Genomic DNA, 14,541 nt, shown 5'->3' with positions numbered 1-14,541 from the left:
TGATTACATCCGAGCAACTAATTCTCCCATTCCTAACGTATGTGTATTTTTGTCTCAGTCTAATTGCAAACAGACCATGCTTGCATAACACTTCCATTAATGTTATGCCCCTCTTGTCTGTCTTATTTCCTCCACAAGCCATCGTTTTTGCATTAAAATCTCCCGCCGTAATGATTTTATGATGTTCCCTACTGTCTTTCCTCAGATTATTTATTAACGTATTTATTAAACTCATTTCTGTTGATATTGAGCGAGCAATTCTCACTTATGGGGAAGCAATTGTTAATTACCAGGCCCACTATTCCACTCTTATTAATTAATGTATCTTCGTTAGGAAACCTGCCATTGAACAGCGGAATCCAAATGGAGGCGTCATTTTTCGCATCGTTAAAGCAGTACGCTTACTGCCTATACGATTCTGAGATGACAACCGCATCTACTCGGTACTCGCAAGCGTACTGGTACATTAAGTCTTGTGCCAGTTTGCACACTATTCAGGTTAGTCTGCAAGATCTTAATTTTAACCCTGCTTTGCACTCTATCTGTACGTAGGGCACGCCAATGAGCCTGTGACATGCCTTGTGTTGTTTAGTTTACGGGTGCTACACATCGCGCAGCACGGCTCGTTGTTGCAGTTTGACATATTGTGGTCTTTACCTCCACATCTTCTGCATATTTCCTTGCCAGGTTTGATCGCTTTACACTGACTCGTTGAATGCCCTATTAGATGACATCTATAGCATTTCTCAACCCTATTAAGAATTCTTGCCGTGGCTATGATCGGAGCCGTTCTTATATTTAAATTAGAATTATCTTTGGGAAAATATGCAGCTGGCATCTGCTGCGTGCCCACCGGAGTTACATCCGGTGACTCTGCGCGTAACCCGGAATCCATCCCTTGGTCGAGGCGACAACTAGCTGTGCAAATATAATTAGTCGGACCGCAATAATCCTAAGGAACTGTAATAAAACTAAACATTTCTATTTTACCGTTAGGACCTTCAAAATAAAAATATACAATTAATCGTATTAAATATCGTATTAAAATATATTCAAGTCGAGACGTTCGTTATGGTTATTGCTCCATCAGTGAAGAAACGTGAGTTTTCCCATTTTTCGCGGGATTTCTACCCGCAAGTGACCAGTGATGGGACGAGCAACATCCAGCAACAGGTTTTCTCTGCGTCAGCATCGTCGCCGAATTTCGCTGGTTTTCCATCTTTAGATCAGTCAACATCCCTTGACTGGTTTTTTATACGTTAACCAGTCAATGTCTTGGATTGGTTTATCAGCTTTAGATCAGTCACCTGTTTAACTTATATCTATACACACCGAGCGTAACTGTCTATGTCCACGAACTTGTTGAATAAGGTGTATATCGCGATCTGTTACTTCAGTGTTATAATCAGTTGAACCACCTCTATTATCCTAAACGAAATATCGGATCGATTATTTCGTGGCGCTGATTATCTAATCGTAACGGGAATTTACGATTCCCGTTAGCGCGCTTCCTCGCGATCGCGTCTCTCCGCGAACGATCGAACATTGTTAGAAAAGAAAAAAAAAACAAACTAGAAGTAAATACGGAAAATACATTCTATGCATGTTTTAGGTAAATTCTGAAATGATGAAGTGATATGATAACGTTTAAGTATGGTTGAATTTGTGTGAAAGCTTGAAATCGGTCAATCTAACCAACACTGGTAGGTTTAGTGTTAAATGTGACAAAGAGTCTTTCTTTTACAATTTCTAACAATGAATGATTATGGTGATTATACAGATTATTTATGTATGATAACATTGAACATGAAGCTGTATATGTTAAATATTTATCATTTAACATGTATTATTCTGACGTAATAATCTGATAAAGGAGTTTGAGTACGTATAACTGCATTTCTGCAAATATAGACCTGGTTCTAAAATACAGATTTATCAACCAATATTTCGCGATTAATACTTTTACAAATTTAGAAATGTAAATAGAATTGATACCTTCTTCGTATTTATTGAACATAATTGTAAATACTTTTAACTGACACGGTTAATTTGGACGAATAATGTCGGCCCGAAACAATGCAGAAGAAAATTGTGTTGAAGAACATATAAGGGAGATATAGAAACACTGATATATAGTATGATGTAGGCAGAATATAGACAGATATGGGTGTTGAGATAAGAAGAAGGTTATATACATTTTTCAAAATAAAATTATATTTTTTGATGCATTGATTGATGTAGTTCCTTATAAAGAAATATTGGCCCTACTACTTTCTTTTAAGCAGATATAAATATTTTAGAGACATATGTTAACGAGTACCTGTATCAACATTTCGGTTAATGTTGTAGTCCAACGCTACTGCTTATTTAATAGCGTATATTCAGTAAATCTTAAATCTACTAAATAATAGTTATTAGTTTCTTTTGACTTTTACCTTCTTTAACGTACTTCAAAGTCATATACATCGTCGAGGTCGCCATTCTTAATATTTACATTTAGTGAATTACTTACAATTACAGGTTCCTTTTCGTTTAATAAGACAAATTATAAAGAATGCGAGAAAGAAGGAAGAGAAAAAGAAGCCCATTTGCGTGAATGTATATGTTTCTATATCATATAATTTTACCAATATAAATTTAGTTCCAATTCAAGTTTTGCACTGATTAATCGCGTATCTACCGGCTTTGGTAGGTACTCGCACTGATAAATATTCGCTGATATACAGAATGGGATACATAAATCTTTTTTTTTTTTTTTTTGTACGTGGAGAAATCCTCATGGACACTCCGCTGCTGCAATAATCGCGTAACAGCAGAGTAGTGTCGGACTCCTACCGACTAAAACTCCACGATGACCATCTTATGCGCGTGACAGTGGTGCTCCAGGAACCTCTTATGAATTAACTTCAGTTGCATCCCCTTCTCGCGTTCTCTTGTTCGAGCCGGCTATTAAGTGGGCGTTAGGGGGAGGTCGTTGCCCCTAGTGCTGTCACTTCTTCTGGTCGTAGTCCGTCGGGGTGGTGGCGGGGCGGCTCTGGGTCGTCTGACTGCCATTCTTCTCCATCGTCTTATCCTGCAGGGGTGAGAGTTTTTCTTCCTCCCCCTTTCCGCTCGCTCCTTCGCGAACATAACTCCCTCGCAGAAGAGGCGGACGGCCTCGTATTCCTGTGACCCTCTCAACATCGCTTCCACAATCGCTGATGGGGTCAACGTTTCTCCTATGGCGTGCCGCAGGGTGTAGCGGGGCAGCACCCACGCCGGACAGAGCTCCAGGGTGTGCTGCGCTGTGTCCCTGCCCTCTCCGCAGTGGTGGCAGATGTCTGTCGTCTCTCGCCTTATTCTCTTCAGGAACTCGCCGAACACGCCGTGTCCGGTGAGTACTTGTGTCATCCTGAATGTGAGTGGGAGGCCGTGGCGGCTTCTCCATGCCTCCCAGTTTGGTAGGACCGCATCCGCGCCTCGGTGTTCGCTTCTCCCGTTGATCAGTTGGGATCGCCACAGGTTCCATGTGTCCTCCTCGGCGGTTCCTGTGTCGTTTGGAGCCGCCTGCTCGGTGGGGTCTTCTCCCGGGTGCCATTCTCTCCGGCGGGTGTATATCTTTTTGAGCGCCAGCGCCCGCAGCTACCACGGGGGGGGGGGGCGCGGCTAGGGTGGACGCCGACGCGTGAGACATCGTCCGGTATCCCCTAATGATTCTGATGGCGGTCACTCTGTGCAGCCTTCTCAGGAGCAGAATGCTGCGACGGCTTGCCATCAGGTCGTCCGCCCATACGCGGTATACATAAATCTGAGCTCCTAAATAACTTCGTTATTAATATTATGAAAAAAACTACGCAGGTGTAGCGTAATAATTAATCAAATTATTACAAAGTGTCGATCTCAAAACAGGAGATAGAGCTCTTTATTTCCACACACTTATTCAATGATTAATAATATCATGTATCGTGTATGTATCGATGTATTATGTTTGGAGTGACTGGATATTACCCTGGCGGTGGCTCCTGATGAGCAGCTATGATTAACTATCTTATCGGAGTCAAATTTACCCTGTGACACAGGGCAAGGTTATACTATTTGGTAGATAATATGTTTTCGAGAAGACATTTTTTAAATATTATTTTAAAGTCATCATCATTTATTTGTGCGACAATATACTTGTTTAATACATTCATCGATCCATCTCTATATTCCCAATAAACATTTAATTTAACAATTACTTAAACTCTAATTTGCCAAATTCAAAGTATAAAGTTCAAAGAGAACGTAAATACAAGAATAACATTACGCGTCTTTCCTTGTCTTCCATACATAACAGAATCTTGATTATTGGAACTAATAATGATAAATGTGTTTGAATGATAGAAAACAGCTTTTTCTGTACATCAAACCAAATGCTACAAGGAAACAATTGAACGCTATATAAAACCATACGGGTTCCACAATTACTTATCGCTAAATCATATTATATTTCTTAACACATTTTTTAATACACGCGTTTTAATAGAAGCAATTCCACCGAGTTACTTTCATTTTGTGTTTCAAGCCACGTTAGCTCCTTTTTGAGAGCTTCGCACGAGAAGGCCCAGCTTCATCGTCTATAATAGTTATGTTCACTGGATTGTCTTTAAATTCTTGAAGAACTTCTTCGACACATTTCTTCTGGACTATATTATATTGGTTCTCAATAGAAAACCAGTTAAACACATCTATTTCTTCGCACTCTTTGCATCCAGGTAAATCTATCAGCATTCCAAGTACATCGTTTATGTCAGATTCCCATTTTTCTGTGACTTCTATACTCTGCACATTTCTCACCGTCAAAAGTCTGTCCCACGAGTTTGTCAGTATTGCATCTTCGACACTTAACCAAGCATCATGTACAATGCGGCAGCAATCCCACATGGATATTTCTTTATGGACGTCTATCATTTCCTCCTCCGTGCCGCCAACAGTTATTGGCATCGATGTTTTCAGTAATTCTATTCGGTACTTTCGCTTGAAACATGATATTATACCACAATTCATTGGTTGACGGAGTGGTGATACGTTAACTGGAAGAGACATAACTGTAACGGAACGATCTAAATCGTGAAGATCATCGAGATTGTGAAGTGACATAGCATTATCGAGTAACAACAAATGTTGCTCTGTGGGAGCGTTCTCCCGTTGTCTTGCTTTGACTAATTCTAAGAAAAGATTTTCGTACCAGTCTTTGAAAATGGTACTGTCCATGCAAGCATTTTCTTTTGATTTGTAGATAGTTGAGAAGGCTTCTGTATCGTAATTGTATAAAGCATGAACATCTGGTTCGGTACCGATTAGCAGTACCGGCAACTTGCGACATCCGGTAGCATTTGCACAAAAAACTGCAGTAACGTAATCTTCGCACATTTCCAGGTTTTCTGTCGATTTCGCATGGTCCATAATACAAGTTCTTTCTGGTACTATTTTCCACATTATTGTTGTGTAAACGACATTGTAAACGTTCGTCAATGCGATCTGACGTTCATGCAGTAATCTGTTAAAGTCAACTGCAAAGGCTTCCGCTGCAGCGCTTTCAGTATCGAATGGAACAGCTTCTCTGATATCCGCATTAGTAATATTGAAACGTTCTTTAAAGCCTAGGAACCAAGGGCGACCGGCACTAAAACTAGGATATCCGTGTAATTTCATATTAATTTCTAGAGCTCTTCCCTGTAGGTCTGCTTCTGTGATTTGTACGTTTCTTTCCTTACATCGTAAATACCATTGGTGAATAACTCTATCTACATCAACTGTACGTCGTATTAAACGTTTTGTGTCACGGCTAAGTTCCTTACTGCTTTCGAATTGTTTTTTAATCCTTTCGCTTTGTGCATATATACGCTTCAAGGTGGTGTGTGAAATACCGTACTTTTCCATTGCAGATTGTCGAGATTCACATCTTTTTCTCATCTCAAGGATATCGTATTTTTCGGCAATTGTCAAATGTATCGATTTTCGTTTTGACGTCATTATTGTTTGAAACGTTTCGACTGTAAATACCGCACTGAAATGTTGAGACGAGATTTTATTTCGACAGTTGTTGTCGTCGACAATTTTGATAGGGGGAAATAAATACTATGTGTATTAAACATGTATATAAGTATATAGGTATATACGTATATACGTATATTCTGGTGATAGAACGTTCGGATGATGTATGTACGTAATGTATAATCGAGATTACGCTGTATATCAAAATAACAAATAGTATTCGACCGAGAGGTGACATTAAGCAGGCCGCACGAAAATAAGAATTTAGTATGAGAGTATTATGAGAATAAGAACAATTTTAATGCAAACAGTTTATAAATCAATGGTTTTCTCTAACTGAATTTATACTTCTGTCCATCCTATAAACGGTAAACTTTTTAAGAAGACTAAAAATTCATGGATTCTACGAATATTACAAACGTTCTTTTCATGGATTTATTCATCGACCATTTTTACGTAATTTTGAAAAGGAAAAAATAATAACTTTAACTACGAAGATACAAGACTTAATAATGAATTGTAATTTTGTCATCGTGCTTTATTGTTAATATCGAGTAATTTGAATACAGAGTCTTTTTCTGTAGAAAATTCAACGTAGAACATATTTGTGAAATATGAATTCGTCGAACAAAGAGTTTCGTACTTTTCACATAAAATGATTATTACTAGTGTTAGTTTGACTCATTTTAGACGTTTTGGTCCATCTTCTTCTCGTGGACAGTTCTGTCCGAACAGCCGAGCTAAACGGACGTGTAAAACTGCTTCGCCAAAAGTGCGGCAAGTGGCGAAAAGGAAGTTACGAACGTCAACGCTCATCGCCAAATGGTGGAAATCCGTGTCTTTTACTAAAAAGACTATTATCAAATCTAAAATGCAAAGTCACGTTCCACTGATAAAAATAATTAGTAAAGACGAAACATACTACATAAACTAAACAGCAAACATTTCAAAACCAAGCCAATCAATAAACGAAGAACAGGAATGCTCAGCTACAAACGAAGTTGAAATGGAACCAATAGAAAAGAATGAAGAGAATAAAACCAGTATCGAACTAACCTACCAGGATGAAAGCTGGAAGGTGGCAAGTTGTAACAAAGAACGAAAAATAACACCAAACACAAACGTTAGGAAAGATATCGAAGCAGAAAGACAACAATGGCTACAAGAAATCACACTCCGAAACTCCTTCAGCGCACTGCCAAAGAAGAAAGAAACCGTTGTCAGCAGTATATGTACCACCGCGACACAAAATGACAACACAAATGTGGGAAGAGTACTTTCGACACTTAAGTGACAAGTATATTGCAGCTGGAGACTATAACTCAAAGCACACACTATGGGGATCAAGAATCACCACACCTCGAGGCAGAACCTTGGAAAAATACATTAGAAATAATAACCTCAATATGCTATCCACAGGAAGACCGACATACTGGCCGACAGACCTGAGCAAAATTCCTGACCTACTCGATTTTGCAGTTACAAAGGGTCTAAACGCAAATAAACCAAAAATAACACCCAGCCTTGAGCTTAGCTCCGATCATACACCCATAATAATTACATACAGAAACAAACCAATACTTTACAGCAGTACAGAGACGCTATGCACCAAAACCACCAAATGGCAAACTTTTAAAGAAATAATCGAGAGCAAAACCAACTGCAACATACAATTGAAAACACCCGAACACATCGAACAGGCAGTAACAGCACTGACAGAAGCTATTTAAGAAGCAGCATGGGCAACCACTATACATGAACCAACCAAGAGACACACAAAAATAATTCCACTAGACATCCTCGAAAAAATTAGAGAAAAAAGAAAATCTAATGCAAAATGGCAAAAACATGGAGCACGAGAAAACAAAAAATACCTAAACAAACTTGCGAAGGAAATAAAAAAAAATAAAAGAGCGCAACAATAACGAATTCACAAAATTCATAGAGTCACTCTTTGCATACGAGAACACTAACTACTTCCTATGGAAAGCCACGAGAAAAATAAAGAAACCAATAAAACTAGTCCCAGCAATCAGAAAAGCAGACAACACATGGGCAAGAAGCAACGAAGAGCTAGCTGAAGAATTTTCCAACCACCTTTACAACACATTTACACCACATAATATCAACAACAGCAACCCCAAATGCCATACGGACGAGGATGCGCAAACCACTAGTACCTCAACTGACAAACACTACACCATACCTAAAACAGCAGCACAAGAAATTAGAAACATAATCGAGAAAACAAAAAATAAGAATGCATCAGGAATCGACCTAATCAATGGTAAAATCTTGAAAAACCTTCCGCCAAACGCGATATGTCTAACTACAATAATATTCAATGCAGTACTAAGAATTCAATACTTTCCTAAACTATGGAAACTGGCAAAGACCCACACCAAACTACATCTTACAGACCAATATCACTACTTCCTGTGTTTTCTAAAATACTAGAGAAAATAATATACGACCGCAAAAAACCAATAATAGAGGAATAATTAATACCAGATCACCAATTTGGATTCAGAAACAAACACTACATTATAGAGCAAATGCACAGAATGGTCAACGAAACAATACTAGCACTAGAAAACAAGCAATACTGTACAGCCCTCTCTATGGACATAGAGATAGCATTCGACAAAATAAACCACGAAAGCCTTCTACAAACAATCAGGAAACAATTCCCGGAGCAAATATACCAATTAATAAAATCTTACTTAAGCAAGAGAACCTTCGTAATAAAAATCAAGGACACATACTCTGAAGGCAGAGACATCCTACTGAACAGCGCGAACATACCGCAAACAAGGCAAGTCAAGTACCTATAAAAAAATACAGACAACAAGGAGACAAATGCATTGCCTAACAAGTCGAAAATCCAAATTAAGCATAGAAAATAAATTAAAAATATACAAAACGATCATAAAACCAATCTGGACGTATGGAATACCACTAGGGGGGGGGGCGGCAGCAGTGAGCCATATAAACAAAATAGAGACAGTACAAGATAAAATTCTTAGAACAATAGTAAACGCCCCATGGTACGTTTGAAACGAGGACACACGGAAAGACCTGGGAATACCAACTGTTAAAGAGAAAATTAGCAGATACGCAGGAAACTACAAAGAGAGAATAGGAACACACCCAAACCGGCTAGCTGCGAAAACGATCAACACCTTAAACGTGGATAGAAGACTGAAAAGGAAAACCCCAGCAGACCTCACAAAGGACACAACCTAACAAACACGAAGATGGTATCCCGCTGAAGGTAGCCACCCACATGATAATCAAACAGTGTTCGAGATTTGGAGTGGTTGCCTGGTAATTGCCGCGACCGTATGACCACTAGACGCGAGCCTCGGGCAGTACGACCGTCAAGGGTACCGTAATGCGGACCCATCATAAACAGTGGGCCTATTGTACAGTCCAGGTACCTTAGGACCTCCCGGAAAAAACCCATAAAATAAGAAATTGCTTTATTTTTATGCTACATCTCAGGAAGACCGGACACGCGGGTTTTCGCCAAGTGTAAGGTCACCCGCGCACGAACCTTCACGAAGGCAGCCAGCCCATCCTCAAACATACGGCTTTACCCAATGATGAGTTAGGAACAGATTTGAGACACACCGACCACGAACAGTATATTTAACAAGATAATCCGTAGACTTATGGACAGGACTCACTCTTGCACCAGTATCCTAAGAGTCAACACGTAGCAGTATTCAGTCAGTGAACATTACATTTAACAGGATAATCAGTAAACTTACGGGCAGTGTATTCAGAGTAGTAAGTGGAATTCAATAACTTAAAGACAGTTGTAATCAGAGTATTGAGTGGAATAAATAAGGTGAACTAAACCTCGCTCTTTACATTTATTATAATCCTCCACCTTGGACGCTAATAACGTTCAAGGCTCGCGATAAATAACCGATCATTTGCCACCTGACTGGTCGTTAGTAAGTTGTGCGTCGCAAGAAACAGCTAAAAAATTCTACCAAATGTCCTGTTTCGATCATTCGCGGAGAGACGCGATCGCGAGATATCACGTCAACGAGAGTTGTAAGTTCTCGTTACGATTAAACAATCGACGCCACGAACTGATCGATTCCCTTATTTCGATTATGATAATAAGGGTAGTTCAATGAAATTTCACAGAATTAACACAACTAAATTAATGTTTATTGCAACAACTTATTAACTAGAAAGATATAAATGGAACAACAAAAAGAAATGTGACTACGTAATGCGCGATACAAGATATGTGTGGACTGTTTGGCTTCTCGAAACGTTCTGATTCTTTCTGGAAGGCGACCCCCACTACCTTCGGATCACGCCACATTCTTTTACGCCAGATAAAATAACGGCCACGAATCGACGTTTCTGGAGGCCGCCCTGCTTAATGAACCATGCGCTTGCCACTACAATGTTTGTTTTGCCGGGCAGTTAAGAATATGATCTATGGCAAGCCGCATGGCGTAACAGTCCAAACTGGACAAATTGTGAATGTAAACAGCTAAATAAAAAAAAAATTACGAACACATATGTTACGACCGTTCGCGGAGAGACGCGGTCGCATGGAAAACGCGTTAGCGACAGGCGTAAATTCTCTCTACGATTCTGATAATCGACGCCACGAATTAGTCGTTCCCCTGTTTCGATTAAGATAACAGAGGTAGTTCAAATGAGTTGCACACTGAATTAACAGGGTTAATATAAACTGGTATATTTAACAATATTTAATATTATATAATGAACACGTCATATATTATTAAGCGATGATACAATTAGTTTGTTACAGGAATTCGATCCGATTTTAGGATATCTTTCTTTTCGACCAATCGCGGGGAGACGCAATCGCGAGGAGAGACATCAACGGGAGTCGTAAGTTCCGGTTACGATTATAATAGTCGACACCACGAGTTGATCGATCCCCTGATTACCGTTAAGATAATAGGGGTGATTCAGTTAGTATAACACTGTGATTCACAGGGTTATAAGGTTTTTATTTCCAACACTTCAGTTACACTGTTGAGTAGGTATAAATCGTAGATGAGAACTTGTCGCACGAACATAAGATAGATATGCACAATAGAGCAAGGCTCTTTTAGTTAAATTTAGTATGTCAGTGAATGTTCGGTAATCCCGAGAACCGACTTAGATAGATGATGTGAATTAGATTTTTCGAGCTTAGACTTAGACGTTAGACTTAGACGTTAGACTTTGTAGAAGAAGTTGACCTTTCTAGCGGCGTAGAAGAAGTAGTTGAGTTTTTTAGCCGTGTAGAAGAAGTAAAGTACAGCGACGATGTCACAGGTGAAATGCGAGCAGCGATATGATAAACCAAAATCAAAACGAAACTATTAATACCGCTTCTACAATCGGAGCTATGGATAATTCGACTCGTGCCATGCTCGACGCGATGCAGAAACAAAACCAGAATTTCACTAAGCAAATCGAACTTCTTACGCGACGTATAGAATAAACACAACGGATAGCCGACAGTGAGAACACGAGACGTGCAGCAGAGATAGAACTACTAGGCAGAAATATCTCTAAAATAAAATTAGGACACGACGCTACTACAGAATTAGGCTCCCTTATTACCATGGACGAATCTATTGCCGCGAGAGACAGAACTCCCCCACCATCTGCCCCGATTCGACCAGAGGCAGACAACTATCCCTCATATGAAGACCGTTTACCGCAATTCGCTTCTCCGAGCTTACGATCCAAAGACGCGATAGCATGTATTCCACAGTTAAATGGCGAAGACGATATCGGAGTAGAAGAGTTCATACGCGAATACGTGAAATGCGAGCCATGTGTTGCGAACAACCACTTTTACTCAAAATGATCAAGATCGAGAAAATTACGGGTAAAGACGCAATGGCCATCCGTAATATACCGATCAGCGAATACGGACATCCGTACGATGCCCTACGACGAAACGTAGCCACCCATGCCTCCGTTAGGGAGATACAAGACCAGCTACGCGAAACAACACAGCGCTACGACGAAAATGTTCAAAGCTATATCATCATGTTCCGCAGAGCGTTCAATAAGTTACAATATATTATGACAAACGAATATTCCGATGAAATTTCTGGACGAACAATGAACGATAGAATACTAAGAGACTCCGTAACCGATTTCATTCGAGGCCTAAAAACCGAAATAGGACAATTATTACTCGCCAATCCACCATACAATATCTTCGAAGCTGAAAAGAAAGTCGCCGACATCGAGCGATACTTCAGGGAAGATCGAAGTCGACGACCAAGACCAATGGAACGACCACGATTCTCCGAGTAGCAACGACCAACGACCTATAATCCCAACCCAACCATTAGAAAACCAACCCCAACACCTAATGCAATGCCAAGAAACTTCCGGCAAGCTGAACGAATGCCACTTGCCCAAAGAACTCAACTGAAATATTTCAAATGCAACCAAGTCGGGCATGTCTCCAGTCAACGTAGAAATTTTCAAACATCCAGCAAACATCCGATAACGGATAACGAAGATAATAATACCAATAACGAAACAGTCCAACAGGATGAAAGCTGGAAGGCGGCCAGCTATAACAAAAAAAGAAAAATAACAGGTAATCTAGATACGGAAAAGCAGCGATGGCTGCAAGAATTACCACTAAGAAACTCCTTCAGTTTACTTACGGAAGAAATAAACGACGACCAAGCAACCAAAAACACAACTAAATCAATGAACACAACAAAACCACCATCAATATTTGTCGAGGCCCAGATAATAGACCCGCTTATAGATCGACTAAATTATATAGTCGGGAAGAAAAACTACATAATAAAACAAACAAAACTAGAACAAGTAAAAATACAAACAAACACCCCAGAAACTTATAGGAAAGTGATAAAAGAATTAAAAGAAAAAAATGCTATATACCACACGTACCATCTCATAACGGAAAGGAGCTACAAAGTAGTTATAAGAGGACTGTATCCAAAAACTAACACAAAAAAACTAAGTGACGAATTAGCAAAAATTGACCAAACAAGAACTATAAACAATATGACAAGGTACGATACGAAGCAACCATTACTACTATTGTTACTAGAACTGGAACCCAGAACCAACAACAAGGAAATTTTTGATATTAAAAAAATACTAAACACAATAGTAACAGTGGGACCACCGCGCTACAGAAAAGATGTACCACAATGCATGCGGTGTCAACAATATGGACACACAAAAAATTACTGCAACAGAAACCCGGCGTGTGTCAAATGCGCAGGAAAGCACCTAACTGCCCACACACGGGAAAAATAAATGACGTAAAATGTCACAATTGCGGTGGAAATCACCCAGCCAGCTACAAAGGCTGCGTAGTCAGAAAACAACTACAAAGCAAACTTTTCCGCCGATTCGAAACAGGATACACAACAATTTCCACACGCAACAGAATAACACAGAATCTATGACAACACCAAATCCACAGCACGTGAACTCGATGAACTTTGTGAACTCGTTGTTGTTGTGCTCCTTTATTTTGTTTTTTATTTCTTTTGCGAGTTTGTTTAGGTGTCTTTGTTTTCTTTTGTTCTGTGTTTTTGCCATTTTGCTTTCGCTTTTCTTTCTTTTCTAATTTTTTCGAGGATGTCTAGTGGAACTGTTTTTGTTTGTCTGTTGGTTGCTTCAGGAATAGTGGTTGCCCTAGCTGCTTCTTGGATAGTTTCTGTGACTGTTGTTACTGCTTGATCGATGTGTGCAGGTGTTTTCAGTGGGATGTTGCAGCTGATTTTGCTCTCTAATATCTATTTGAATATGTGCCATTTGGGGGTTTTATTGCATAGCTTCTCTGTGCTGCTGTAAAGTATTGGTTTGTTTCTGTATGTAATTATTATGGGTGTATGATCGGAACTAAGCTCAAGGCTGGGTGTTATTTTTGGTTTATTTGCGTTTAGACCCTTTGTAACTGCAAAATCGAGTAGGTCAGGAATTTTGCTCAGGTCTGTCGGCCAGTATGTCGGTCTTCCTGTGGATAACATATTGAGGTTATTATTTCTAATGTATTTTTCCAAGGTTCTGCCTCGAGGTGTGGTGATTCTTGATCCCCATAGTGTGTGCTTTGAGTTATAGTCTCCAGCTGCAATATACTTGTCACTTAAGTGTCGAAAGTACTCTTCCCACATTTGTGTTGTCATTTTGTGTCGCGGTGGTACATATACTGCTGACAACGGTTTCTTTCTTCTTTGGCAGTGCGCTGAAGGAGTTTCGGAGTGTGATTTCTTGTAGCCATTGTTGTCTTTCTGCTTCGATATCTTTCCTAACGATTGTGTTTGGTGTTATTTTTCGTTCTTTGTTACAACTTGCCACCTTCCAGCTTTCATCCTGGTAGGTTAGTTCGATACTGGTTTTATTCTCTTCATTCTTTTCTATTGGTTCCATTTCAACTTCGTTTGTAGCTGAGCATTCCTGTTCTTCGTTTATTGATTGGCTTGGTTTTGAAATGTTTGCTGTTTAGTTTATGTAGTATGTTTCGTCTTT

The 14,541-nt window shown here is 39.5% G+C and overlaps 1 protein-coding gene across 1 annotated transcript; it reads right to left on the bottom strand.

Moving 5' to 3' along the window:
* Positions 1 to 4,116: 4,116 nt before the first annotated feature.
* On the bottom strand, positions 4,117 to 6,040 carry LOC117237118 (jerky protein homolog-like). The gene has a single exon (XM_033500767.1). It carries the CDS (start codon positions 5,992 to 5,994, stop codon positions 4,549 to 4,551), a length of 1,446 nt encoding a protein of 481 aa, XP_033356658.1. The 5' UTR covers positions 5,995 to 6,040; the 3' UTR covers positions 4,117 to 4,548.
* Between the last annotated feature and the right edge of the window lie 8,501 nt (positions 6,041 to 14,541).

The sequence above is a fragment of the Bombus vosnesenskii genome, unplaced genomic scaffold (assembly GCF_011952255.1).
Source record: "Bombus vosnesenskii isolate JDL3184/JDL3185 unplaced genomic scaffold, Bvos_JDL3184-5_v1.1 scf7180000013358, whole genome shotgun sequence".
NCBI classification, from domain to species: domain Eukaryota; kingdom Metazoa; phylum Arthropoda; class Insecta; order Hymenoptera; family Apidae; genus Bombus; species Bombus vosnesenskii.
This window is presented reverse-complemented; position numbering and strand designations above follow the sequence as displayed.